At 42.0% G+C, this 26,305-nt stretch overlaps 1 protein-coding gene across 2 annotated transcripts; it reads left to right on the top strand.

The window, feature by feature from the left end:
* The first annotated feature begins 581 nt into the window (after window positions 1-581).
* On the top strand, window positions 582-15,537 carry LOC136449639 (factor of DNA methylation 1-like). 2 transcript variants are annotated; one of them, XM_066449750.1, is made up of 9 exons: window positions 582-673; window positions 2,971-3,037; window positions 3,131-3,725; window positions 3,861-4,042; window positions 13,660-13,749; window positions 13,834-14,121; window positions 14,261-14,476; window positions 14,613-14,852; window positions 15,081-15,537. In XM_066449750.1, the coding sequence occupies exons 2-8, from the start codon at window positions 2,990-2,992 to the stop codon at window positions 14,838-14,840; spliced, it is 1,647 nt and encodes a 548-aa protein (XP_066305847.1). In that variant the 5' UTR covers window positions 582-673; window positions 2,971-2,989; the 3' UTR covers window positions 14,841-14,852; window positions 15,081-15,537. The 2 variants fall into 2 exon arrangements, with proteins under 2 accessions (XP_066305847.1, XP_066305846.1); XM_066449749.1 differs by having other exon boundaries at window positions 15,078-15,537.
* The last annotated feature ends 10,768 nt before the right edge of the window (window positions 15,538-26,305 follow it).

Raw genomic sequence — 26,305 nt, 5'->3', positions numbered from 1 at the left:
GATGCACGTCCTCCACCGGCGAGGAAGCAGAGGAGCATAAGCACAAGGAGGCACGTGGCCGCCATGTTCGTTGCCGGCGCCGAGGAGGCCGTGCTCCTGCGCGTGCTCCAGGTGCCGCCATGGCCCCATTCAGCTTACCCCATATTCGGCTTGTTTTTTTTTCAGGCAGAAAAATGTTTTTCTCTCACAATAATTCAGCCAGAACAATGTTTTTCAGCCAGTTTCAACCAAGATTCAGCAAACCGAACATGGCCATGTTCGTCGCCGGCGTCGGGCGTGGCCATGGGCCTACAGGCCGTGGCCCTGACTGCCTCGCCCCCAACTTTCCCTATGTTCTATCAGCCGCTGCCATGGACCCCATAGTCGACCATGGCTAGAGCTCGAGCGAGGAAGGGATAGAGACAAAAGAAATAGATAAGGGGGTAAAAATGTCATTTCTCGTGGCTAGTCTAAGTCGAGTTGGCATGTCATATCAGCAAAAATGGTAAGAATATATTAAATGCTCTCTCTCAATAATAAATATGTGGGAGCAATTTTAAAAGTGTTATACCAAGAGGCGACGTCCAGTTAAATATCCCCTCCTGCGGCTCTACGCTACACAAAAGCGAGGGGCAGCACAAAACCCCCTTCCTCGTGCTGCCCCGCCGCCACCGACCGCCGCCGCTCGCCGGAGGTAACCCCGTCTCCCCGTCCCTTCCTCCACGTACGCCCTCCTCCTCTTCCCTACCTGCGTGCGTGAGGTGGCCTGCTTCGTTTCACTGCGTGGTGGCTGGGATGAAAACCCCCGTACGTGCCCAACGAACTCCAGGTCGCCCAGGCGGGGGCCCTGGAGCGGATCGCCGGGGAATGCGGGTTTTCTTGTTGCTCTATGCGGCGATCGGCGGCGTGCGGAAGCTTTTTGGCTTGTGAATTTCGGCTTCGACCGATTTAATTATTCAGGGTTTGGAGATCTCGTGGGGTTTCGATTGGGTGGCGCGACGCGTGGGGAGTGGTCCCGTACGTCAGAAATTTTATATCGCAAAGCATGCATGCGCGGCGTAGATGAAGCCGAAATGGCCATTTTTTTGTGGGGATTGCTTTCTGAAGTCTTAGAATAGATCCACTTGGCTGGTTACTTAAATTATTGTAGGGTCCTGTTTACCAATGATTGATACATGTCTGTGCTTAGATGTGGTCGAGACGGGTGGCTAGCACCTTGCATCTGTTCACTTTGGAAAGCATATGCTAGTTTATGGATTTTGCAGCCACACCTTTGATTTGGTTATGCTCGTGGTCTGAATTCTGATGTCTCTGTTGGGTCGATTGTTTATTCTTATGAGCTTGGAAGCTTCATCAAAGTACTTGTAGCTACTGGATTATCATATTTACACTTTGTAGTTGTGCACGGCCTTAGCTACTTCACTTCATACATGCCTATCTCGCTAAACATTATGAAATTTCTAGAATGTGACGCCTAGGACCCAATCATGGCTGTGCTTGTATCTTTATGAATCCAAAACCTGAATATGAATCGAACTCTACAATTCTCTTTCGTTCTCCTTTACATCCTTTTGACCCTAATCATGGTTGTGTTTACCAGCTCCAGTATTGAGCCTAACCTCTCTGCATCACAGCATCCTCTACCCTCTCTCACATGTTTTCTTGCTCATGGCAGCCACTTTCAGCCATATATATCATCTCCATAAGCTATTAAAGTTCCAAACTGAGTTGGTTGAAGTTATTACTGCTATATTTATAAGCCTATGTTGTATGGGAATGTTCCATTTTTCAGTGCTCTTTTTTTTGAATTGGTATTTTGGAATGGAGGAGTTTTCAGAATATAGCTTTGTAGTTGCCAGTATCAAATGGTTTTCTTGTTCTATCTGGTGATCGCTTGTGAATTTTGGCGTCATCTGATCTAATCAGCTTTGGAGATTCGTGACATTTCGATTTGGTGGCGACACGTGGGAAGTGATCCCTTATGTCAGAAGTTTGTCGCCTTATAATTCCTGTATTGTATGGGAACGTTCCATTTAACAGTGCTCATGTAGAGGAAGCTGAAATGCCTTATAATTCCTGAAGTCCTAGAATAGATCCACTTGACTGGTTACTTAAATTTTTGTAGGGTCCTGTTTACCAATGGTTGATACATGTGTGTTCTTAGATGCGGTTGAACGTGGGTACTGAGTAGCCGTGCCAAGTCGGCCATGACGGGTGGCTAGCACCTTGCATCTGTTCACTTTGGAAAGCATGCTAAGTTCATGGATTTTGCAGTCACACCTTTGATTTGTTAAATTTCTAGAATGTGATGCCTAGGACCTAATCGGGGCTGTGCTTCTATCTTTATGAATCCAAAATCTGAATATGAATCTAACTCTACAATTCTCTTTCGTTCTCCTTTACATCCGTTTGAGCCTAATCATGGTTGTGTTTACCAGCTCCAGTACTGAGTCTAACCTCTCTGCATCACAGCATCCTCTACCCTCTCTCACATGTTTTCTTGCTCATGGCAGCCACTTTCAGCCATATATATCATCTCCATAAGCTATTAAAGTTCCAAACTGAGCTGGTTGAAGTTATTACTGCTATATTTATAAGCCTGTGTTGTATGGGAATGTTCCATTTTTCAGTGCTTTTTTTTCTCTTCGAATTGGTATTTCGGAATGGAGGAGTTTTCAGCATATAGCTTTGTAGTTGCCAGTAGCAAATGGTTTTCTCGTTCTATCTGGTGATCGCTTGTGAATTTTGGCTTCATCTGATCTAATCAGCTTTGGAGATTCGTGACGTTTCGATTGGGTGACGACACGCAGGAAGTGATCCCTTACGTCAGAAGTTTGTCACCTTATAATTCCTGTGTTGTATGGGAATGTTCCTTTTTTCAGTGCTCATGTAGAGGAAGCTGAAATGCCTTATAATTCCTGTGGATTGCTTTTTGAAGTCCTAGAATAGATCCACTTGACTGGTTACTTAAATTTTCTTTTTCCATGACAGTCGCTCAGCCATAGAGATAATGCAAAGGGATTATGATAGAAGGAATCTTCAGCAAGAGAAGGAAAAGGTGTGATGGTTTATTGCTAGTCTGTAGCTTTCTTGTATTAAGAATTTGGAATTTTGTAGGGAGTGCATAACAACATTCCTTTTGTGTGCCTAGCATTTGATGCTTATGGAGCCCCAAAATCTTGGAAATACAGACGATCAGTTTGTCTGGCCCTGGATGGGCGTTCTAGTTAATGTGCCTACTGAGTGGAAGAATGGGCGCCAAGTTGGAGAAAGTGGAAATCGGCTTAAAGAGCAACTTGCACGCTTCTGCCCACAGAAGGTTATCCCTTTATGGAATTACAGAGGTCACACCGGTAATGCTATTGTTGAGTTTGGAAAAGACTGGACTGGCTTCAAAAATGCTCTTGCCTTTGAAAATCATTTTGAGGCAGAGGGCTGTGGCAAAAGGGATTGGAAGCTGAAGTACAGGGGGTCAGGGATGTTTGGATGGGTTGCAAAAGCTGATGATCATAGATGCCAAGGGCCTATAGGTGACTATTTGCAAAAGAATGGTGATCTGAAAACTGTTGATGATCTTGAAAGTGAAGGGACCCGTAAAACTGATACGCTTGTGGCAACTTTAGCTAGCCAGATTGAAGTAAAGAACAGGCATGTGCAAGAACTGGAAAACAAGTGCAATGAGACGACTGCATCACTTGACAGGATGATGGAGCAAAGGGAGCTGATCCTCCAGAAGTATAATGAAGGTTTCTGTTCATCTTTTATTATTCATGTGTTCTTTATGGTTTAGTACTCTGCATAGCCTCATTTCTGTCCTCTTAGTGTAAAGGGTACTTCCAGTTGTTTGATGTTCTTTTCACTTATTTTTTTTTCTTAAACAGAAATTCGCAAGATGCAGCTAATTGCTCGTAGGCACTCGCAGAAGATCATCGATGATAATAAAAAACTCCGCAAGGATTTGGAGTCCAAGATGCAGGAACTTGACTCAAGATCCAAGGAGCTTGATGACATAGCTTTGCAAAGGGATTATGACAGAAGGAATCTTCAGCAAGAGAAGGAAAAGGTGTGATGGTCTATTGCTAGTCTGTACCTTTCCGTAGTGTATCTTGTATAAAAAAGCTGGCTGATTTGTCATTTGCTACTTTATTAAACACATTTAGCAATTTAGTTGCTATTGCTTTGGCGATAATTCCATCTATAACTGTTTTTTTTAGACCAAAGGCTTTTAGGCCCTGCTTATATGGAAAGCAGATAGTGTCTGCTGGGAACACCAGCTTACATTCAAGCGTTCTCAAAGAAAAAGATAGAAGCACCTCTCACACCTCCCCAGAACTAAGGTAGCAGATAACAAAATAGTAAAGCTAGATTAAAGCAACGAAACAGACAGAACTAGACACAAAAGCAAACTACGCCTTGATCTTCATGGTCCTCTATCGCCATCTTCAAATCACCAGGCTTTTAGTCCTTCCTGTAGCTTCAAAATCAAATCCTCCATCAGCGGCTTGCCCTTCTCCTTCTGCATCTTCATCCACTGTATCAGGAACCCAACAACTCTATAAGCAATAGCTTTGGGAGATTTAATCAGCACATTATTGAAGACCCAGTCATTTCTAGCTTTCCAGAGACTCCAGGCAACAGCAGCTAGAATGATAAAAGCAAATTTGTTATCTCTCACCACCTCACCAATGCCCATCACCTCTTGATAATTATTGACCGAGATTGGTCTTTCAAACCATCTCAAGCTCACTCTCACCCACACCCAAATTACCTGTGCAATATTACAGTTAAAGAAAAGGTGATTACAGGTTTCTAAAGCATTACAGTATTTGCAATTTTCAGATCCTTTGCCTTTCCTAATCTTCCTTTGTTCCCTTGTCAAAACCCTATCATGCCAAAGCATCCACAGAAAAATCTTTATCTTCAGAGGCATTCTTCCCACAACTGCTTCATTCTGAGATCTATCTCACCTCCACTTTTTTTGAACGGGAAATACAGCAGGGGATGCCCCATTGTAGGAATATATTAAATAAAAACTGAAACCTGTACAAAAGATAGAGAAATAACAACAAACCAACCAGCCGAGGGGCTGAGGTAGCCACGGCGGGAAGGGAACCGCAGGCCAAAAACCAGGGAGGCCTAAGAGAGGAGATCTAAACAGAGGAGAAAAGTTACACGTTTATCATCTCTCATTCTAAAAGCCTGAAGTTTGGCCTCTTCACAGAAGAGGTTTTTCCAAGAAGAGAAAGAAGGCCGGCCTCTATCGAATATGAAGTTGTTTCTCTGCTTCCAAATATGCCAGGCAGCAATGATGAAGGTCTCCATGAAGAAAGGATTTTGGTGCTGCTGTTTTGATTGTATTATCATTTGAAAGAATTCACTCTGAAGGTTCCATTGGATTCCCAAGTGGTGCTAACATTCATCTCACCTCCACTAGTCATGAGCCTATAGAGAGATTTATTAGTGAATTTTCCTGAACTTTCTAAAGCCCACACCAAGGTGTCATCTTCATCAGAAATATCAGCTGATTCCAGGTCATTCATGAGGTTTGTCCATTCTAGCACCTCTTCAGATCCCAGTCTTCTTCTGAGATCTAACTGCCAGTCTTCACTATGCATTTCTGCCACTGACACCTCTTGTTTTCTGCATATTCTGAAAAGCCTAGGGAAGCTGATCTTGAGAGGACAATTATGTAGCCAAACGTCGTGCCAAAATCTAACTCTCACTCCATTACCAATTTTCCAACTTGTTCCTCTCTCATACCAGCCTCTAACTCCAAGTAGACCCTTCCAAAATTGAGAACCTCTTTTATCTCTGATCTGACAGAAACTCTGCCCCCTCAGGTATTTCCTTCTGAGCACTTGTAATGCCATACTCTCCTCACCTCTATCTAGCTTGTATATCCATTTTGCTAGGAGAACTGTGTTCATGGCTCTAGTATCAATAAACCCCAAGCCCCCAAAGTCCTTAGGTGTGGCCATGGCCTCCCATTTCACCATGTGATACTTCTTTTTATTTCCCACTCCTTCCTAAAAGAATCTTCCTCTAGCTGAGTCAATTCTCTTCTGTGTACCTTCATGCAGCCAGTAAAAGCCCATTGTGTACATAGGAATACTTGTAAGACTGGAATTAATCAAAATTGATTTTCCTCCATAGGATAACTGGCCACACTTCCAGGTTTCTAACCTCTTCTCAACTTTGCCTGCTGAATCACTTAGTTGCTCTTTAGTTAACCTTTTGTAACTTATGGGAAGCACAAGATATTTCATAGGAAATTTACCCACCTTGACATTCAAAAAAAAAATGACATTAAAAAAAAATTACCCACCTTACAATTGAAAGCATTAGCAATCCTCCCTGTTTCCACCTCATCTATTCCAACCGTGAGCACCTCTGACTTGTGGTAGTTTATCTCCATTCCAGAAATCTCCTCAAAGCAAAAAAGGATAAATTTAAGATTCAGTATGTTCACCTCTGTATTTTGAATGAAGAGTACAGTATCATCGGCATATTGCAAGTGAGTCAGTCCTCCTTCAACCAGATGAGGAGTCACCCCTGAAATAACTCCTTTCCTTGTTGCACTCTCAAGCATTGCAGACAACCCATCAGCAACCAAATTGAACAGTAGGGGAGACAAGGGGTCACCCTGCCTCAAACCTTTGTAGCTTCTGAAATATGTACCCAATTCACCATTTAAATTCACTGCCACCCTACCACCTCTTACAGCTTTCATAACCCATTGGATGAAAGTCTCATTGAAGCCCTTTTTGTACATCACCTCTTCTAGAACTCCACCTGACCTTGTCATATACCTTCTCAAAATCCAGCTTCAGCACAATACCTTTCTGCTTATTTTTGGCAATTTCATGCAACACCTCGTGAATGATGACCACTCCATCTAAGATATACCTACCAGGGATAAAGGCTGTTTGATTGGGACCTATAACCTTGTTGATAACTCTGTTCAGCCTTAGAGTGAGTGTTTTAGTTATGATTTTATAGACTACATTCAACAAACAGATGGGCCTATATTGTCTAATGTTAGTTGCACCCTTAACCTTAGGAATGAGGGTTAGAATTCCATAGTTTAATCTGAACAAATCTAGGCTCCCCTCTCTTAAATCTTGCAAAATCTCCAACAGGATTACTTGGTTCCAGAAGACCTTGAAGAAAATGGCTGAAAAACCATCAGGTCCACGGGCAGAGCCACTCTTCATCTCCTGCACCACCACCTCTAATTCTCCCATAGTGAAAGGTTTAGTCAGTTCAGCATTGTCTTCATCATTGATATTCAGATTATCCTTCCATGTATCTGGATGAAGCTTGAGCTTGGATTGACCTTCACTACCAAACAACCTCTTATAGTAATCTGTAATATGAGCTTTTAGTTCATTGGCCTCTGTAATAATAGAACCTTCATCCTCTAATGATCTTATAAGGCACTTTCTCTTTCTTCCATTAGCAATTCCATGAAAATAAGCAGTGTTGGCATCTCCTTTCAAAAGCCATCTATCCCCACCTCTGGTTTGCCACATCACCTCTTCCTTGCTGTAGATATCAATTAATTCCTCTTCCCAGACATATCTCTGTTCCCATTCTCTCTCTTCCACACCTCCTCTATCAGCTTTCTGATCTAAGCTCTTAATAAGCAGCATCAAATCTTGTTTCCTCTTTTTCAAATCTCCACCCCAATTACCATTCCAACCTCTTAGACAGCTTCTTAACTTTGTTGAGACTATCTGCCATAGATCCACACATCTTTTGCCCCTTGACTCAGGCCATTTTGACATTACCCAGTCCATAAAACCTTCCTGCTTGATCCATGCAGCTTCAAACCAAAAAATCTTGGATCTCTGGCTTCTGTTAGGACTAGCTTCACCAAAGGATTGTGATCTGACCCTACTCTGGTTATAGAATGAGCATTGACTAGAGGAAAGTGATCTTCCGAACTAGCAGACATGAACACCCTATCAAGCATCACCATTACCGGTTGAGATTGCTTATTGATCCAAGTATACTGGCCTCCTGATCTGTGAAGTTCTCTCACCTCTGAATTAGCAACAAAGGTATTAAAGGCATTCATCCAATGAGTATTTACATTGCCTGTAGACTTTTCTTCAACTCTTCTAGCAAGGTTAAAATCACCTCCTATTAGAGTTGGGACATCTGAATTCTTGACCACCACCTCTATTTCCTCTAAAAAGTTCTGTTTCATACTTTCCTTGACTGGCCCATACACATTTATGAGCTGCCAGCATACTCTGAAAATGTGATCCTGCATCTCCACCATACACCTCTAACACCTCTTCATCAAGCCCCATCAAAAGACCTCCAGAATGGTCTTGAGATGGTATCCAGTTCCAAACAAAGGTATCTCCACCACCCATAAGTTCTCTGTTATGAACGACGTATAGGAATATGAAGTAAAGAATCAAACCACAGAGGAGACACACGATTTAACGTGGAAAACCCCTCCGATGTGAAGGGGAAAAACCACGGGCACCAGCCAGCAACAATCTCACTATCTCAAGAGTTTTGGGTTACACGCCTATGGCGGCTTACAAGAGAATCAAGTCTCCACGAAACCGCTACGCTCCGGCCCAAGCCTCCGGCGACGGGCCTCCGCTTCGCTCCGTCAGAAGCCTGGCCTATATCCTGGAGTGAATTTGGAACAACTCCAACAAACTCCACCTTGAGACAAATTCATCTTGTATCATAAATCAACCCTTCATCCTGAACATAACAAAGATAGAAAACCACTGGTGCCAACAATAGTCTCTTGGACTATCCAATTAAACCAACTAAGCTTGAGCACAGCTCAAACTTAGCAACAGGAACAGGCTTTGTCATCATATCAGCAGGATTATCATGAGTACTAATTTTGCATACCTTCAGCTTACCTTCTTCAATCACATCACGCACAAAATGATACTTGATATCTATGTGCTTAGTTCTCTCATGGAACATCTGATCTTTAGTGAGGTAAATTGTACTTTGACTGTCACAGTGCAAACTTATGCAAGATTCAACTCCACAAAGCTCAGCGTACAAACCTTTCAGCCAAATTAATTCTTTGCACGCTTCACAAATAGCCATATATTCTGCTTCAGTAGTAGACAAAGCAACAACTGACTGTAAAGTAGCCCTCCAACTCACAGCACAACTGCCAACAGTAAACACATAACCTGTAAGTGATCTTCGCCTGTCTAGATCAGCAGCATAATCAGAATCCACATAGCCAATAAGACCCTTATCAGTTCTTCCAAACTTTAAACAGGAATCTGCTGTGCCTCTGAGGTACCTGAAAATCCATTGAACTGCCCTCCAATGTTCTTTGCCAGGATTAGACATATATCTACTAACAAGACTCATAGCATATGACAAATCTGGACGAGAGCAAACCATGGCATACATCAAAGACCCAACAGCACTAGAATAAGGAACCCTTGACATGTATTCAATCTCTGCATCTGTACTAGGACACTGAGTAGCTGACAACTTAAAGTGAGGTGCAATAGGGGTACTAACAACCTTAGCATTTTGCATGTTGAAACGCTGAAGAACTTTCTTGATATAATTTTGTTGACTAAGAAATAGCAAACCAGATTTTCTGTCTCTACTAATTTCCATACCAAGAATTTTCTTAGCACTACCAAGATCTTTCATATCAAAACCACTACTCAATAGCTTCTTTAACTTAGTGATTTCAATCTTGCTCTTGGCAGCAATCAGCATATCATCAACATATAACAGCAAATATATAGGTGATCCATTAACATGCTTGATGTAAACACAGCTATCATACTTAGATCTTTTAAAACTGTGTGCTAACATAAATGAATCAAACCTCTTGTTCCACTGACGAGGGGACTGTTTCAAACCATACAAGGATCTCTTCAACTTGCACACATATTTTTCTTTGCCAGGCACTATGAACCCTTCTGGTTGGTCCATGTATATGTCCTCCTCAAGCTCTCCATGCAAAAACGCAGTCTTCACATCTAACTGCTCAAGCTCAAGATCATGTGAAGCAACAATACTAAGGAAAGTACGAATTGAACTGTGTTTTACCACTGGAGAGAACACATCATTGTAGTCAACACCCGGAATTTGACTGTAGCCTTTAGCAACTAACCTTGCCTTATACTTTGGAGGCTCGCTTGGAGATAAACCCTCCTTTCTCTTGAAGATCCATTTGCAGCTGATGGTCTTCTTATTCTTAGGCAAAGGTACAATCTCCCATGTACTGTTCTTCTCAAGAGACTGCATCTCCTCATGCATAGCGGAAATCCAATTCTCAGTATCACCACAACGAATAGCTTCTTTATAGGTTGCTGGCTCATGAACATTCTCCACCTGTTCAGCACAACTCAAAGCATAGTAAGACAAATTACACTCTTCAATAAGACGCTTAGGAGGTGCAATTGTCCTTTTTGACTTGCGTTGAGCAATAGGTAAATCCTCCTCTAACTGCAAAATAGGAGGAGTTTGCTGAACATCATCATGAGCATCATCCTCAGCAACATCATTATCATGGTCACCATGCTCATCAACAGGCTCCACCTGCACACCTGTATCATCATCAACATGCTCCACCTGCATGCGCATACGCTGCAGCTCTTTTTCTGGAACATGATCTGAGGGCAAACTGTCAGTAAACATCACAGATTCATTGAAAACAACACTCCTGCTCATAAAAGTCTTTCCTGTTTCAGGATTCCATAATTTATAGCCTTTGACTCCCGAACTATAACCAAGGAAAAGACACTTAACAGCTCTAGGCTCTAATTTTCCATTATCAACATGAGCATAAGCAGTGCATCCAAAAACTTTCAACTGTGAATAATCAGCAGGCGTACCAGACCATACCTCAATGGGAGTTCTTTTATTTAGTGGAATAGAAGGCGACCTGTTTATCAAGTAACAGGCAGTATTAGCAGCTTCAGCCCAAAAATGCTTGCTCATCCTGGCATTAGACAGCATGCAACGGGCCTTGGACATGATGGTTCTGTTCATGCGTTCGGCCACACCATTCTGTTGTGGAGTATGGGGTATGGTGTGATGCCTAACAATGCCTTCCGATCTGCAATAATCATTAAATTCACGCGAACAAAATTCTCCACCATTATCAGTACGAAGCAATTTTACCTTCCTTTCAGTTTGCCTTTCTATCATTACTTTCCAGTCCTTAAAAGCAACAAAAGTATCATCTTTCTGTTTCAAAAAATAAGGCCAAACCCTTCTAGAGTAATCATCAATAATTGTAAGCATGTAACGAGCACCACCAAGTGAGGACTTACGGGAAGGACCCCATAAATCAGCATGAACATAATCAAGAGTACCTTTAGTGGTGTGAACTGAAGTGTTGAAATGTACCCTTTTATGCTTCCCGAAAATACAATGCTCACAAAACTTTATTTTACTCGAAGTGCAGCCATCCAGTAGGTTTCTCTTCATCAATTCTGCCATACCATGGTGACTCATATGTCCCAAACGCATATGCCAAAGGTTAGTTTTACTAGGTTCATCATTAGTAATAGCAGCAACAGCGGAATCAGAACCAGGTAAAGTACACCCTCTAAGGACATATAACTTTGCAGAATTAAGATCACCTTTCAAGCAAACAAGAGAACCTTTTGATACCTTCAGAACGCCATCTGAACCAGAATATTTGTAACCTTCTGCATCAAGCGTGCTCAATGAGATAAGATTTCTGGACATCCCTGATATATACCTGACGTTTTTCAGCGTGCGTGTCATGCCATCATCAGTCTTGATCTGAACTGATCCAATCCCCACAATGTCACACGGGTTATCATCTCCCATCCGCACAACATCCCCTTTCTGCACAGACTTATACGAGCTAAACCAATTTCTGTTAGTGCAAATATGAAATGAACATGCGGAATCGAGAATCCATTCATCATGACCAGCAACACAACCAGCAAATACTACCAGACAATCTCCAGAATCATCATCAGACGCAGCAGCAGCAACAGAGACCTTACCAGCCGACTTGTTTTTCCTCTTCTCCTTATTCTGTACTTTTCTGCAATCCTCAATATTATGATTTGTCAGCTTGCAATAAACACAGAACTTTTTATTACCATGCGGCTTGGACTTTGAACGGCCTCTCCTTTCGTAGTTCTTTCTACCATCATTGCCATCATTGGAGGATCTGTTTTCAGTTCTGCCTCTCACATGCAAAGCATCGCCCTTGGAGGACGACGTCCCATCATTCTGCACCATGCCTCTCATCTTCTCCCTAGACTGGAGAGCCTCATAAACTTCCTTTAGGGTTAGTTCATCACGGCTCAAAAGTATGGTGTCACGAAAATTTGCATACGAATTTGGCAAAGAACATAGCAGCAAAAGACCTAAGTCCTCATCATCATACTTCACCTCCATCGACACTAGGTCGGCGACGATCTTCTTGAATTCAGCGATGTGGCTCATCACTGAATCCTCCTCCTTCATCTTCAGGGTGAACAGCTTCATCTTCATCTGCATCTTACTGGTTAGATCCTTGGACATACAGATCGATTCCAGTTTCAGCCATAGTTCTGCAGCAGTTTTCTCTTTCAGACACTCCTGCAAAATATCATTATGAAGATGCAACTGAATTAGGGCGAGCGCCTTCTGATCCTTGCGGATCTCTTCTGGAGTCCACTCGACCTTCCTCTTTCCGAAACTATCCAGCGCCTCATCATAGTCATGAGTCTGCGCCAGAATCCCCCGCATCTTGACTTGCCATAGCGAGAACCGCGTGTCGTAGTTCAGCAGCGGAAGATCGAACTTCATCGACGTCGTCATGAACCCTAACAGCAACCAAAGCTCCGGTACCACTTGTTATGAACGACGTATAGGAATATGAAGTAAAGAATCAAACCACAGAGGAGACACACGATTTAACGTGGAAAACCCCTCCGATGTGAAGGGGAAAAACCACGGGCACCAGCCAGCAACAATCTCACTATCTCAAGAGTTTTGGGTTACACGCCTATGGCGGCTTACAAGAGAATCAAGTCTCCACGAAACCGCTACACTCCGGCCCAAGCCTCCGGCGACGGGCCTCCGCTTCGCTCCGTCAGAAGCCTGGCCTATATCCTGGAGTGAATTTGGAACAACTCCAACATTCTCTATCTGTAAACTTCTGCTTGATGGTTTCATTAAGCCAAACACAACAAATCTTGTGGTCAGTGATAATCTTCTTTAGAGCTTTTCTTCCTTTGCTCCCCAACCCTCTAATATTCCAAAATAGTATATTCATTGGGGAAACTTGTCTTGATTCTCACCCTCTCTTAGCTCAGTCACCTCTAATTCTTCGACATCATCCTTTTCATTTTCCATCACCTCTAAATCATGAATCACTCTATTGTGTTCTTCATTATTCTCCTCATCAGAGTCAACCTCCACATTGCTGACAGCTTCCTCCTGAGAAACTATCTATAATTGTTCAATGACCACATGGGTCTAAATTTCTGTATGGCCTTACCATCCTTAACCTTGGGCACTGTATGACCTTGCCATCATTAATTTTGGGCAGTAGATTGATAACACCATTTTGTTTTGTTGGACTGTATTCTATGATGCTAGTGATGAGATGCTGGGTGCTATTGTAATTTTCCTGTAGTTGTGCTATTCATACAATTAATGCCAGACTATTTTTTTTGTTGAGCGCAGAACAAAATTAAAACTAAGCATCTTATGATGGCAACAATGGAGCAACAGAAGGCCGACGAGAACGTGCTTAAGCTTGTGGAAGAACACAAGGTTTGGTTCAAGGTCAAATATGTATTGTTTCATGTTATCTTGAGAAACTAATATCTATGAGCGTGTTACTGTGTGGAAATGCAGAGGGAGAAACAAGCTGCTCTAGGAAAGATTCTCAGGTTACAACAGCAATTAGATGCCAAACAGAAGCTTGAACTGGAAATACAATCGCTGGAAAGCAAAATGAAAGTTATGAAGCATATGCCAGGTGAACAGGATTCTGAATCAAAGAAGAAGATGGATGAACTCGCTGAGGAGCTGAAGGAAAAGATGGATGAATTGGAAGCAATGGAGTTTCTGAACCAAACTCTGTTTATCAAGGAAAGGAAGAGCAACGATGAGTTGCAATACGCTCGGAAGGAGCTGATACATGTAAGCTACCACATTGATTGACCAGCTATCCAATATTGTGCTCTGTTCTGCTGTCTCAAATCAATGAAGCCACCGTATCTTTTGCTTTGGCATCATATCTCATGCACATTCTCTTTCTGGTTTGTTGCATGCTTTGCAGGGCTTTAATGAGCTTGCTGTTGCTGGCCGAGCAAATATAGGTATAAAGAGAATGGGTGAGCTTGATCTCAAAGTATTTGGAATCGCTTGCAAGAAAAGGCTATCAAAAGAGGATGCAGCAGTCACTTCTGCTCTCCTTTGTTCAAAGTGGGAAGAAAAAATTAGAAACCCAAACTGGTACCCTTTTAAGGTTAAAGTGGTGGATGGGAAAGAAATGGTATGGCCCTTGATCACTTACAATTGCTATCTGCTGTTTATAATGTTAAGTCATCAGTTTCATAATAGTGGGCTTTGTGGTTTTGCTAGTGGTTACATGATATATGGTAACATCTGGTGGGTATTCTCTGGATCAGGAAATTCTTAAAGAGGACGATGTGATGCTCCAGGAGCTGAAAGAAGAGCACGGTGAAGAAATTTATGGGTTGGTAACCAAGGCACTGCTTGAGATCAATGAGTACAATCCTAGTGGCCGTTATCCTGTACCAGAGCTGTGGAACTACAAGGAAGGCCGGAAAGCAACGCTGAAGGAAGCCGTTCAGCACGTCATGAAGCAATGGAAGACTCACAAGAGAAAGCGTTGAACCAATTGGTCGGTGAGTTCTTCTGCCTGCGCTCTCCTGAGCTTGACATTTGAACTCGATACTAGGAGTATTAGATCGTCGCTTTTAATACACAGTAGGGATGTGCCTTCTGGATGTATCCTGCAAATACACAGTAGGGATGTGCCTTCTGGATCATGAGAAAAACCATGTCGATGTTCTGTTGACATAATTCTTATGTTTCTTTATCATTGTCTAACCAATTGTCTTTATGGACAGCAGGAAAGGCAGTAAAGCAACTAAGCATGATGTAGAATGGAAATGGTCTCAGTGTAATTGTATCCCCAATTATCAAGAGATGTTAACTGATGGTCTTCGCTGCATTCTTTGGCCTCCCTTTTTCTGCCATCAGGCCACAAGCAGGCGTCAGGAGTAGAAGAATGGTAGTGGTTACTGCATTTGAATAAAAAATGCCGAAGGATGAGAAAGGTCAAACAGTAATGTGTATCATAACCTGATCCTGAGTGCGAGCAGGCAAGAAGTAACCTTGAGAAATCCTTCTGCATCTTGCAAACTTTGCCGAAGGAGAGGCATGAAAAACCTTCCTGTTCTTGCATGATACGCAGATGTGATGGACAAATTCTTGGTTGATATAACTTGCCTGATGACTGTGTATGGATTACTACTAAAACTTCCATTTGCCTAAAATGTGTTGCAGTTATAAATTATGATTCTGTCATGTAGAATCTATGATTTTTCAATACCGAACGTTATGATCTTGCTGTCTGATTCAATCACTATGATTAAACAAAAGTGAGTCTAACTCAACTGGTTGGCTAGAGTTATGATCATCCATCCACTGAGTCCTCTTAAGCTCGAATTTAGATGCCTATTTTTTTTAGTAACGAAAAACACCTAATTTCTCCTAGGTTAGAGCATCTCCAAAAGTTCCCTAAATCCCTTCTTAATCCTTCTTTTTAGCAAGATGAGAAAAAAACTCTCTCCAACAACTTCTAATTCATCCTCCTGATCCTTTAGAACTTGAGAAAAGTCATCATGTTCCGCGTAAAGTTACGCGCTTTCGAGTCACGCGTATCTTCTCTCCCAGCGCGTGTTTGTTGGCCAATTTAAAGGTAAAAGGGCGTGGAAAGAATAAATAGCAGGAAATGGTTCATGATGCAAATGTATAAGAGAGAGAATATATAAAAGTTCTTAGGATAATTTAGAAATAGTATAGAATTGTTGATGTAAAATTGTCTTCTATATTTTAGGAGTAAATTATTAGAAACTCTTGGAGATGGCCTTCTTTATTCCTTTCCATACTTTTTTAGGAGTTATAAAATTCCATGTTTTTGGGAAGAAAATATTAGGTATTCTTGGAGATGCTCTTAGTCTCATTTTTTTACATTGGTTAAAGTGTTTTGGACATCAATATTGAACTAGTTACAAATAAAATTAGCTTAAAGTTATTTAACCAATCTAACTCTAAGTTGACAGCAAACAAGAGTAGAAAATAGAGGAATTTGTTAGAATGAATGGCCAACCAACTCTATTACAGGCCCAAAGGGCCAAGTATACAGGTTTGTACATATGCAAAGAATCCCTCTAAATAGAGGGAAATAGAAAAAACATATATACATCTAACACCCCCCTCAAACTCACGGTAGACCTACAACACTGAGTTTGGAGAGCAATAATCTATGATGAGCCCGCGTCTGTGCCTTGGTGAAGAAATCCACTAGCTAAACCTCTGAAGGCACGTGGTGGAGGGACACAACCTGATGATGCACCTACGATCTCATGTAGGAAGCATCAATGCCAATGTGTTTGGTGAGCTCATGCTTAATCGGATCCCGAGCAATACTGATCGCACCGGTGCTATCAGGAGAGAGAGGAGTGGGTGCAGTGGTAGGCACACCAAAATCCTCAAGAAGCCATCATGGCCATGTCACCTCTGCAGTCACAGTCGCCATAGCACGTAGCTCAGCCTCAACACTCGAGCGGAAAACTGTAATCTGCTTCTTGGTTTTCCGAGCAATCAAGGAGGAGCCAAGGAAAACAGAATAAGCTGAGAGAGAGTAGCGATCAGTAGGATCACTCGCCCAGGTCGCATCAGAGTACGCCTGAAGTTGGAGAGAACTAGAGCGAGGGTAGAAAAGGCGGCGGGAGATGGTTCCACGAAGGTGTTGCAGAACACGAATGAGGTGAGCATAGCGGAGCTAGGTAGGAGCCAAGACAAACTGACTCAAGATATGAATAGAGTGAGTAATATCAGGACATGTGATCACAAGATAGACAAGGCTCCCAACAAGCTGATGATAGCGTGTGGGATAAGCAAGTGGTGCATCGTCAGTGGGTCAGAGGTGAACATTAAGCTCCATAGGAGTGTCAATAGTGTGGTGATAAGTGAGAGCAGCACAAGAAAGGAGGTCTTGAGTGTACTTCTCTTAAGAGAGAAAAATACCATCAGATGTGGAGGTGACCTCAAGACCAAGGAAGTAATGAAGAGGACCCAAATCAGACATGAGGAATGTCTCACTGAGACGCTGCTTCACAAAGGCAATGTACTGAGAGTCAGCACCCATGATGATCATGCCATCGACATAGAGAAGAAGAAGTGTGCGACCATGAGGAGAAGTGTGAACAAAGAGAGCAGGATCGTGGTCACTAGGTTTGAAGCCAGCATCGATGATAATAGAGGAGAAACGCTCAAACCAAGCACGAGGAGCTTGCTTAAGACCATAGAGGGAACGACGCAACCGACAAACCATTCCTCCAAAATGGAGTACCCTAGAGGTGGCTGCATATAGACTTCCTCATAGAGTGTGAACAAAGAGAGCAGGATCGTGGTCACTAGGTTTGAAGCCAGCATCGATGACAACAGAGAAGAAACCACTACTACAGAAATGAGATTTAGTCCCGGTTGGGAACTAGCTCTACTCCTGGTTTCTCAACTGGGACTAGCAATCCAGGACTAAAGGTGTTGTTCTTTAGTCTCGGTTTGCCACAACCGGGACTAAAGATCCTCCTAGCTTTAAAAAAAATAATGCCTCCCACCACTGCGCCCCGTGAGATTCAAACCCAAGACCTCATGCACTACCTCACGCGTAGCTTACCACCCCACCTACACAACACGTCTAACAATGGATGGGATGCTTTTCTTTTGAACTAACCCATCGGGGGACCTTTAGTCTAGGTTAGTGTTACCAACCGGGACTAAATGGTCTACCTTTAGTCTGGGTTGGTATTACCAACCGGGACTCAAGGTTGGAGGACTTTAGTCCCGGTTGGTGGCTCCAACCAGGACTAAAGGTCCCCTACCACTGTGCCGAGCGCGGTAGCCGTTGGGCAGGGACCTTTAGTCCTAGTTGGAGACACCAATCGAGACTAAAGGCCTCTCTAGTCCTGGGGGCAAAAAATACTGAGGCTAATGTCAAATTGGGACATCGTTCTAAAGTCTATTCTCTAGTAGTGAACGCTCAAACCAAGCACGAGGAGCTTGCTTAAGACCATAGAGGGAACGACGCAACCGACAAACCATTCCTCCAAAATGGAGTACCCTAGAGGTGGCTGCATATAGACTTCCTCATGGAGCTCACCATTGAGGAAGGCGTTCTTGACATCCAACTGAGATATCGACCACTAACGAACGAAAGCAACTATAAGAAGAGTCCAAATAGTAGTCATGTGAGTGATAGGAGCGAAGGTCTCCTCATAGTCATGACCTTGCTCCTATTGGAAACCATGCGCCACAAGACGAGCCTTGAAGCACTCAAGAGAGCCATCCGAGCGGGTCTTTACCTTGTACACCCACTTGCAAGTGATACGAGTGACATGAGGTGGCAAAGGAACAAGATCCTAGGTGCCAGTACTGTAACACCCTAGTGTTAAGCATTGCATTTGACACTTGCATTTTATGAGCACAAGCATCACCCATTCATTCATGAGCATGAGCATATGAAATTTCATTTCATTCTGTATACATTATCACATATGATGTTGATTATATCTATGGATATGCTTGTAATCATGTATGACAAATGTATAAAATGGTTGTGAGGTCATGAAAACACCTTAGACACATCTAGGATGGTAAATGGAATAATTTTTGTATTCATGACATGAACCAATTTTGCTTCTAAGTGTTGGTTTACATTGAAATGTCATTTTCATGATGCTAGTTTGACCAAAGTTGAACAATAGCATAGAGAGCTTGTATGGCTATGTGACCTAAATAAAAGTTGTAGTTCTTGTCATTGGTAACAAACTTTATTTTAGGGTCATGAGCTAATTCAGTGTCTAACATGGTCAAATAGAGCTCAAAAGTATCAACAAAATGCTGTTTTCAAAACTTCAAATTTCGCTGTCTTTAACTGAATTTCAGTTTCAATGTAGCCTACTTTGGAGCATTGTAGTTTGAAAACCATGGTGATTTAGACAAAACTTCTTTAAGCAATCTTGTAGTACTCATGTAACTCTACACTCTGTATTAATAAAATTTTCACTGATTCACCACGGTTTGGGAGATTTGGGGGTTTGAAAATGCGCTATCAGTCAGCTTCGTCACTCATCTGAACCGGCCGGAGCAGCAGCGTCGTGGTTGACCATGCTCAGGCTATGGCTACCACCTGGTGGCCGTATGCCGGTGTCGGCCCCACCAGTCAGGCCAGAGGAGGCGGTAAAGAGCGCCGCGTCGCGCGTACCCGCTCACTCTCGCTCTCGCCTCCTCTCTCGTTCATGTGCCCTCCAGAGCGAAACCATAGCAGTCGCCATTGCCACCGCGCCTCCATCGAGCTCGCTCACTGCCACCACCATGCCATTGTTCGATTGCTCATCCGCACCGCTCAGCCATCACCTCCTCCACCTTCCCAACCAGTTAGCCATGCCAATCGAGCCAAGGTAAACGCCTAAGGTCAAGTTTATCGTAGCTGCGCCCTCATCGGAGCACCATCGAGCTTGTGCTCACCGTGGCCGTGCTCGCTGGAGCCCCTATATTCTCTCTCTTCTGGTGCTAGGGTTAGCCTAGGGTCAGGTCTAGGTCATGCCGCTGGCCGTTGAGCCAACGCCGGAACACCGACGCTGGAACATGGCTGCGCACTGCCACACACAGGTCCAAGCTTCGCCGCCGCTCCACTAAAGCCCCAACTTAACCCAAGATCTCCACTACGCCACCAGGAAGCCATAGACGTGCTCATCAGAGCTTGCTATAGCTAGAAATGATCGGTGCGCCATCGTAGCGCCGCCACCGACCACCATTAGCGCCGTCGCCATAGCCAACCACCATCAGGGGTTCACCCACTTAGCTCGCTAGGTGCGGAATGAAGAGCGGAACACGTCGGTGGTGGCCTCGCCGATGACGAGTTCTCATCGGTCAAAGTCGACGCCCGGACTCTGTCTCACTAGCACATGGGATCAGGTTGACCTGTGGGCCCCCGCTGTTAGCCACCGTGGGTGTATAGACCGGGTGCACCTAGCTGTAGCTCTCGGTTGGAAATTTGATTTTTTTTATTTATTTTTTTAGATTTTGTTGCTAACTTAAAAAATTTATATCTAGAGCTAGGAGTATCCAAATGAGGTGAAACAAATTTTATTGGATTTATCATGAAGAGTAATATTTAATAAAAATATGAAATCTATTGCTTAGGTTATTTTCTGGGAGAATTAAATTGAGCAAGATAAGTGCTTTTAAAGTAGTTTATATCTTATAAAATGCATAACTTGAGCTAGGAAAGTGATAAAAATATGATTCCAATTTTGCTAGTCTTATATTGACATGATCTAGCTAGGAAAAATACTAAACCTACAGTAGACATACTTGTAATATGGTCTTCCTATTTAATCTTAATTAATTGCTAGATTCTAGTGAAATTAATTGGGGTAAAAATACATAATATATGATCATACAAATTTTTACACAGTATTCTCATCCTAGGAGGAAAGTAAGAAAATATTAAATCTATTTCTTGACACTTTTCACTATGCTAAACCATTTTTTGCTAAAATAAGCATATGTAACTTGTTATTTTTGTAGAGGTGGCTATACTTATCCAAATTGTATGAAATTTGTAAAGTAGACTATTAGGGTCATGTATAGCCTACTTTAATTTTCTTGAAATTTATTGAGCACCAAAAATATTTACTCTGTAAATCACCTTATTGTCTAAGGAAATTAATAAATGAATATAAATAAATTAGTTAGGCTTAACCATGATGTTTTCTGTAGTGTGTGTGATGCATATAATCTGTTGATACTATTTGTGAGGCTTAGAAGTATTTCTTTATAGGCAACTTGTTAATTAGTGCTTTATAATTCAACTAGATGACTGCATGTGTACTTTCTGTTGTGGTGATGATTTCATGATGATAATTATCTTTTCTGTAAAGATGGTTAATAATGAAGTTGTATATAACTTACTTATATACCTTGTGTTAAATTTTCATAATCATAGGCCTTATGGTTTGAGAATTATGGTGGTTGAAAGCCTGCTATCTGAAATGCTTGCTCTCTGGATAGATCTAAAAGATTGAATTGTTTAACCTAGATAACTACTAAATCACATTAACATGATTAAAAGAAAGTTATAGGAAATTTCATAAGATTTCCATAATGTCCACAATGATCTTATTTTGATGTGTATAACTCCAATTATGGCCAAAACAAGTGGCTCCTATCTTATAGTCTAGAAAGTTGCTTAGATGAGAATTTGTTTAATTACTAGAGAAGAGATATACACCTACTCAGCAAAAGAAAATTTATCTTGTTATCACCTTAATGCAATGCTGCTAAGAACACTTATTAGAATGCATTCATCACATCATATCATATTATACATGTCATTATATATGTATCCATGATATCTTATTTCCTACCCATGCATATAGGATCGTCCGAGGGGATAACTCTATTGGAATTTGAAGAAAAGCTGGAGGAACAACAGGAGGCACCTCAGGCCATAGCTCCAAAAGGATAGGAGCAAACTCTTGAAGACTTACCTGAGTGCCCAGACCATAGGCCAACTTCTTTTATCAAAGGCAAGCCCTGGAGTATTTTAAGCCTCCCATGTTTTATGAAATATCACTTGAGTCCTTTATGTTTGATGCATTAGGTTATAAGAGTTGAATTGGAAACACTTAATGCATAGAACTACCTTGTCTAGATAAATATACCTTTAACTCTGTGTAGGTCCAGGATCAAATATATGCTTAGCCACGCTTAGACTAGTAGATACCGGAGCACGATTGGCTATATTTGCTATCGTGGAAAAGAACCATGTGGTAATGTAACTAGAGGTTAGACAGAGTCTATGTGTAGGTTGTCTCATGTGATTCCATCTGTGCCGATTAAGGACCGTACCATTATTGGTGCTTCTATCGAGATTGAACGCATGCCTCTCACTTAGCTGGCCGGATAACTCATTCTGACCGTGAAGCTGAGTAGCTCAACTTAGGCTGAGCCCCATTTTATAAGAGTGGGCATTCTGGATGGTAGTAAGGATGTGCGAGGAGCCAGATGTGAGCCCAAGGGTAGGCCAGGCCTAATGTCCTAGCAGTTGGTCGTCTCTGATTGTACGGCACTGATCGAACCCATGAAATATGGACTTGAGTTGTACCAAAGGTGACCTAAGGTAACCGTTGATCTGGTCTGCCTGGGTTTGTGTTAGGAATAAATTCTCAGCTGGTTAAAATCAATTCAAATCACCATTTCTCCTGGATAGTGAGAAACTTGACTCACACCAACATCGTAGTAAGTGTATTATGGAATAATTGTTATGATGAACAGGGAATTATTACACTGTATATGGTTACTATTGCTATGCTACTAAATGATATACCACATGTTTGGGACATGTTAGTTGCTAATCTAGAGATGAATAGCTATAATTAACTTGATGATCTAATTATAAAATGTATAGCTGAATTAGTAGCTTTTATGCAAAATATTGTCGAGCTAGCTCCACTTATAAAGCCTTGCATGATCCTTGGAGTTACTTTATTTTTGGTTTATGACGGGTAAGTCTAGTTGAGTACCTTCTTGTACTCAGGGTTTATTTTCCATTGTTGTAGATAATACGATGTATCATGGCTACTGTAAGAACTACTTCTGTTCCACCATGGACGAGGAGTAGGGCCTTGGGCAAGGCATTTCTCGTTAATCCCTCTCTTATGTTTTTGTGGGATTGTGATCATGAGCTGGCACAGTATTTGAACAACGATGGAGATGTTGGTTTCCAACTTTAATTGCTTCCGCTACTATTTTACCTGAACTTGGTTTGTAATAACTTTTAATCGTACCCTAATATATGGAACTATATTTGTGAACTTTCTGTAACATATGACATGTATGTTGAATCATGTACGATCTTGGTTGTATGTTGGTTGAATTGAGACCCTTCGTAGTACTCGACGGACTACTGGGTTTATATAGGCTCAAGTATGACAGTGCGACCGCTTATGGGCTGCTATTGTACTTATGCTCTTATAAATTAGACGGTTCTGCTATAGCTGGCATCAGAGCAAGATTCAATATTAATTGCCACGTGTGTATTTAAAACAAAGGTTTTTGTTTTTCTAAAACCAGTTTTGGCAACTAATAGTATATAAATAGGTGTTTAAACCTAAAAGATTGAATCTAGAGTGTGCCAGTGATCACTTCCTTCATGCCCAGTTATGGATTTTAGGTGGCTAATTAAGTACTAACTTGAGGGTTTTTACTTTCGTCGTCCAAACGGTATGCTATTGTATGGATACCATTCACTTGAGTGGTAGTGTATGGATCAATTGCCTCTACGCCCAAGGTAAGATGATGAGTGGCATGACCACAAGATGTGAGCGTGCGGTCTAATAGGGAGAGTTAGCTTTGATACTAAAGTATATATATATATGTCTCATATATATACGGAGGTATTTAATTATGGGTTAGCTTTGATATGACTGTATATGTATATTTATATGTATATATGGGACGTATTTACTTTCAGGTAGCTTTGATACGGAAGTATATATATATGGGTATATATATATGGAAGTATTTAGCTTGCAACCTAGAGCCCAGATTTTTATTTCTGCATATATACTTGTGGGGTTGGGCTAAAATGAAATTCTTGTGCAGGTACACTAATAGCGAAACGTGTAGCCTGACTAGCTACATTATATATATGAGAGAACACATGTATGCCACCGTGTATGTCGTTAGAAGTTTAATTTTTCCTAAGTTTGTGAGGATGTACAAAACATACATGCATCATGATCAATCATTCATTACACACTTACATTGTTCCTCCCCTTATAAGTCTCTTATTCGGTTAAGTAACTCTTTTCTATTATAACGTTATTCTCACAAGAGTTACACCATTTTGTTGGTATAGATGGTAGCATCAGCTAGGAATGAGACTTTCTTGGAGATGTTTGGTACCCCTGCATTATGCGGGATATACCAAACTGCCTCTCTATTCCTAGAATAAGGTATACCTAGAAGGACAGCCATGGTATGAGGTGCAATTAACCATACCAGCTCATACCCAAGCACCCCTGTGGCAGGAGTGGAAGGTAGAATCTAAAGGAAAAACTCCTTGGGAAGGTGCCCATGTAGATGCTTTTGAGGTGCTGAGCCAGATATGTTAGTAACACGGGGATGAGCTTACCGATAGTGCCTGGTACTTTTCCTTGGATGGATCCATCTACAGTAGTATGGGCATAATGCAACCATAATGCATTGATCCGAGACCGGAATGAGCGAATAGATAGTTCTACTCCCACTATGAGTGCAATGTTTGCCGTGATGAAGATGTTCTATACTCATCAGGATACCCAGGACTTCTGGTAGGAGTCCTGTACCACTTGCAAGGATTGACTCATGAGAGCCAAAGCTGCATAGCATAAGCTGAGGAAGCATGTTTGCAAGCACAAGAAGGCAGCAAGTGAGGCTCGATGGGAAACTGATCAGGCATATGTAGCATTGGGAAATCTCCACACTCAGTTGGGGCAAGTTGATCAGCAGAGAGCTGCTGCCCAAGAGGCAAGAGCTGATGATTAGGCAGTGCTAGTAGGACTACGGGAGTAGCTAGAGGCCGCTCATGCTAAGGTGCTCATAGCTATGTGCCAGCAGATCCAAGCAAACAACCATGTAGCCCTGACAGAAGTAGCATGAAACAGAGCTAAAGCCTTAGCCATGTAGCAGTATAATGCCAAAAGGGACTTGCGCCAGTAGCTTGCGCATACCTAGAACGTGGTGGTTGATCTTTAGCATGAGGTGCATTTTCTGAACAACCAACTACACCTGATCCTAGATGAGGAAGAAGAAGATCCAGAAATGTTTGTTGAAGATGATGGTTGGGAAGAAGAAGTGGTTCCATCAGATGAAGATGATGCTATCTCTGACCTCGACAGTGAGCATGCTGAAGAATAGAGCCATTTAGTGACTGATTTAAAGCGCTAGTTGTATCCCTACTATTTTTGTAATGGACTTGTAGTTTGAATTTCAGTACTTGTGATGTAACTTCGATGTAATATTGGCACTTTGTATATTGTGTCATTATGGGTTGAACTTTGATGAAATTCCAGTTATGTTTTACTGGTGAAATATGACATGCATGTTAACGCGTTGCGAGTACAATAAGTGACCTAATTGGTGATATTATGTTGCAAGAATGAATTATTATGCCTCTGTTTTATTATATGAATTTAAGATTCTCTCCAGTAATTTTAGTTTGGCATGTTTACACAATTCATCTACAATCTCTAGACATCAACCAATAATCACTTATTGTAGCAATTTTGCAGATGACTCGCACTCGCGCTGGGCAGGCAACAGCCAAGGTGGCGACGATGGTGACTTACCACCACCACCATCACCATCTACGAATGAATTCTTCGAATAGTTCCTAGGTAATCAGAGAGCCATGGAGGATACACTATGCCTCATTGCATAGAACACCGCTCATGCCCATCAGCAACATCAAGGGCCTGAATCGAATGAATATAGCTCGTTCAAAGATTTCCAAGACACCAAGCCTCCTATCTTCAAAGAGGCCAAAGAACCGCTCTAGGCGGATGAGTGGCTAAACACAATAGAGCAAAAGTTTCATCTGTTGAGGGTAATGAAGCATCTAAAGGCCGAGTATACGTCTCATCAACTGCAGGGACCATCAGGGATATGGTGGACCTATTTCCTATCTTCTCTACCTGCAAACGCACAGGTCACCGGGGAATAGTTCAAGTTAGCCTTTAGGGGACATCACATTCCCCCGGGGCTAATGCACATAAAAGCCGCCGAGTTAATGACACTTACTCAAGGGACCAAAATGCTTACTGAGTATATGCACGCCTTCAATAATCTTTCTAGATATGATCTAGAGTTTGTCAACACAGAGGAGAAGAAAATAAAAGGTTTCAAAAGAGGCCTTGGCACTAAGCTAATGAAGACTATGGCCAACTCAAGGTGTACCACATATAATGAGTTTATCAGTGATGCCTTAAATTAGGAGAACTAGAACAACTTGCACGCAGCA

This window comes from Miscanthus floridulus, chromosome 5 (genome assembly GCF_019320115.1).
Source record: "Miscanthus floridulus cultivar M001 chromosome 5, ASM1932011v1, whole genome shotgun sequence".
NCBI classification, from domain to species: domain Eukaryota; kingdom Viridiplantae; phylum Streptophyta; class Magnoliopsida; order Poales; family Poaceae; genus Miscanthus; species Miscanthus floridulus.
The sequence above is the reverse complement of the archived record's forward strand: the minus strand, read 5'-3'. Positions and strand labels throughout refer to the sequence as shown.

Excerpts from the sequence above, each read along its gene's own strand:
- LOC136449639 (XM_066449750.1), top strand. The coding sequence starts at position 2,990 with ATGCAAAGGGATTATGATAGAAGGAATCTTCAGCAAGAGAAGGAAAAG. Across the intron at positions 3,726-3,860 it reads CCTCCAGAAGTATAATGAAG|AAATTCGCAAGATGCAGCTA; the intron begins GTTTCTGTTCAT and ends TTTCTTAAACAG. Across the intron at positions 4,043-13,659 it reads TTCAGCAAGAGAAGGAAAAG|AACAAAATTAAAACTAAGCA; the intron begins GTGTGATGGTCT and ends TGTTGAGCGCAG.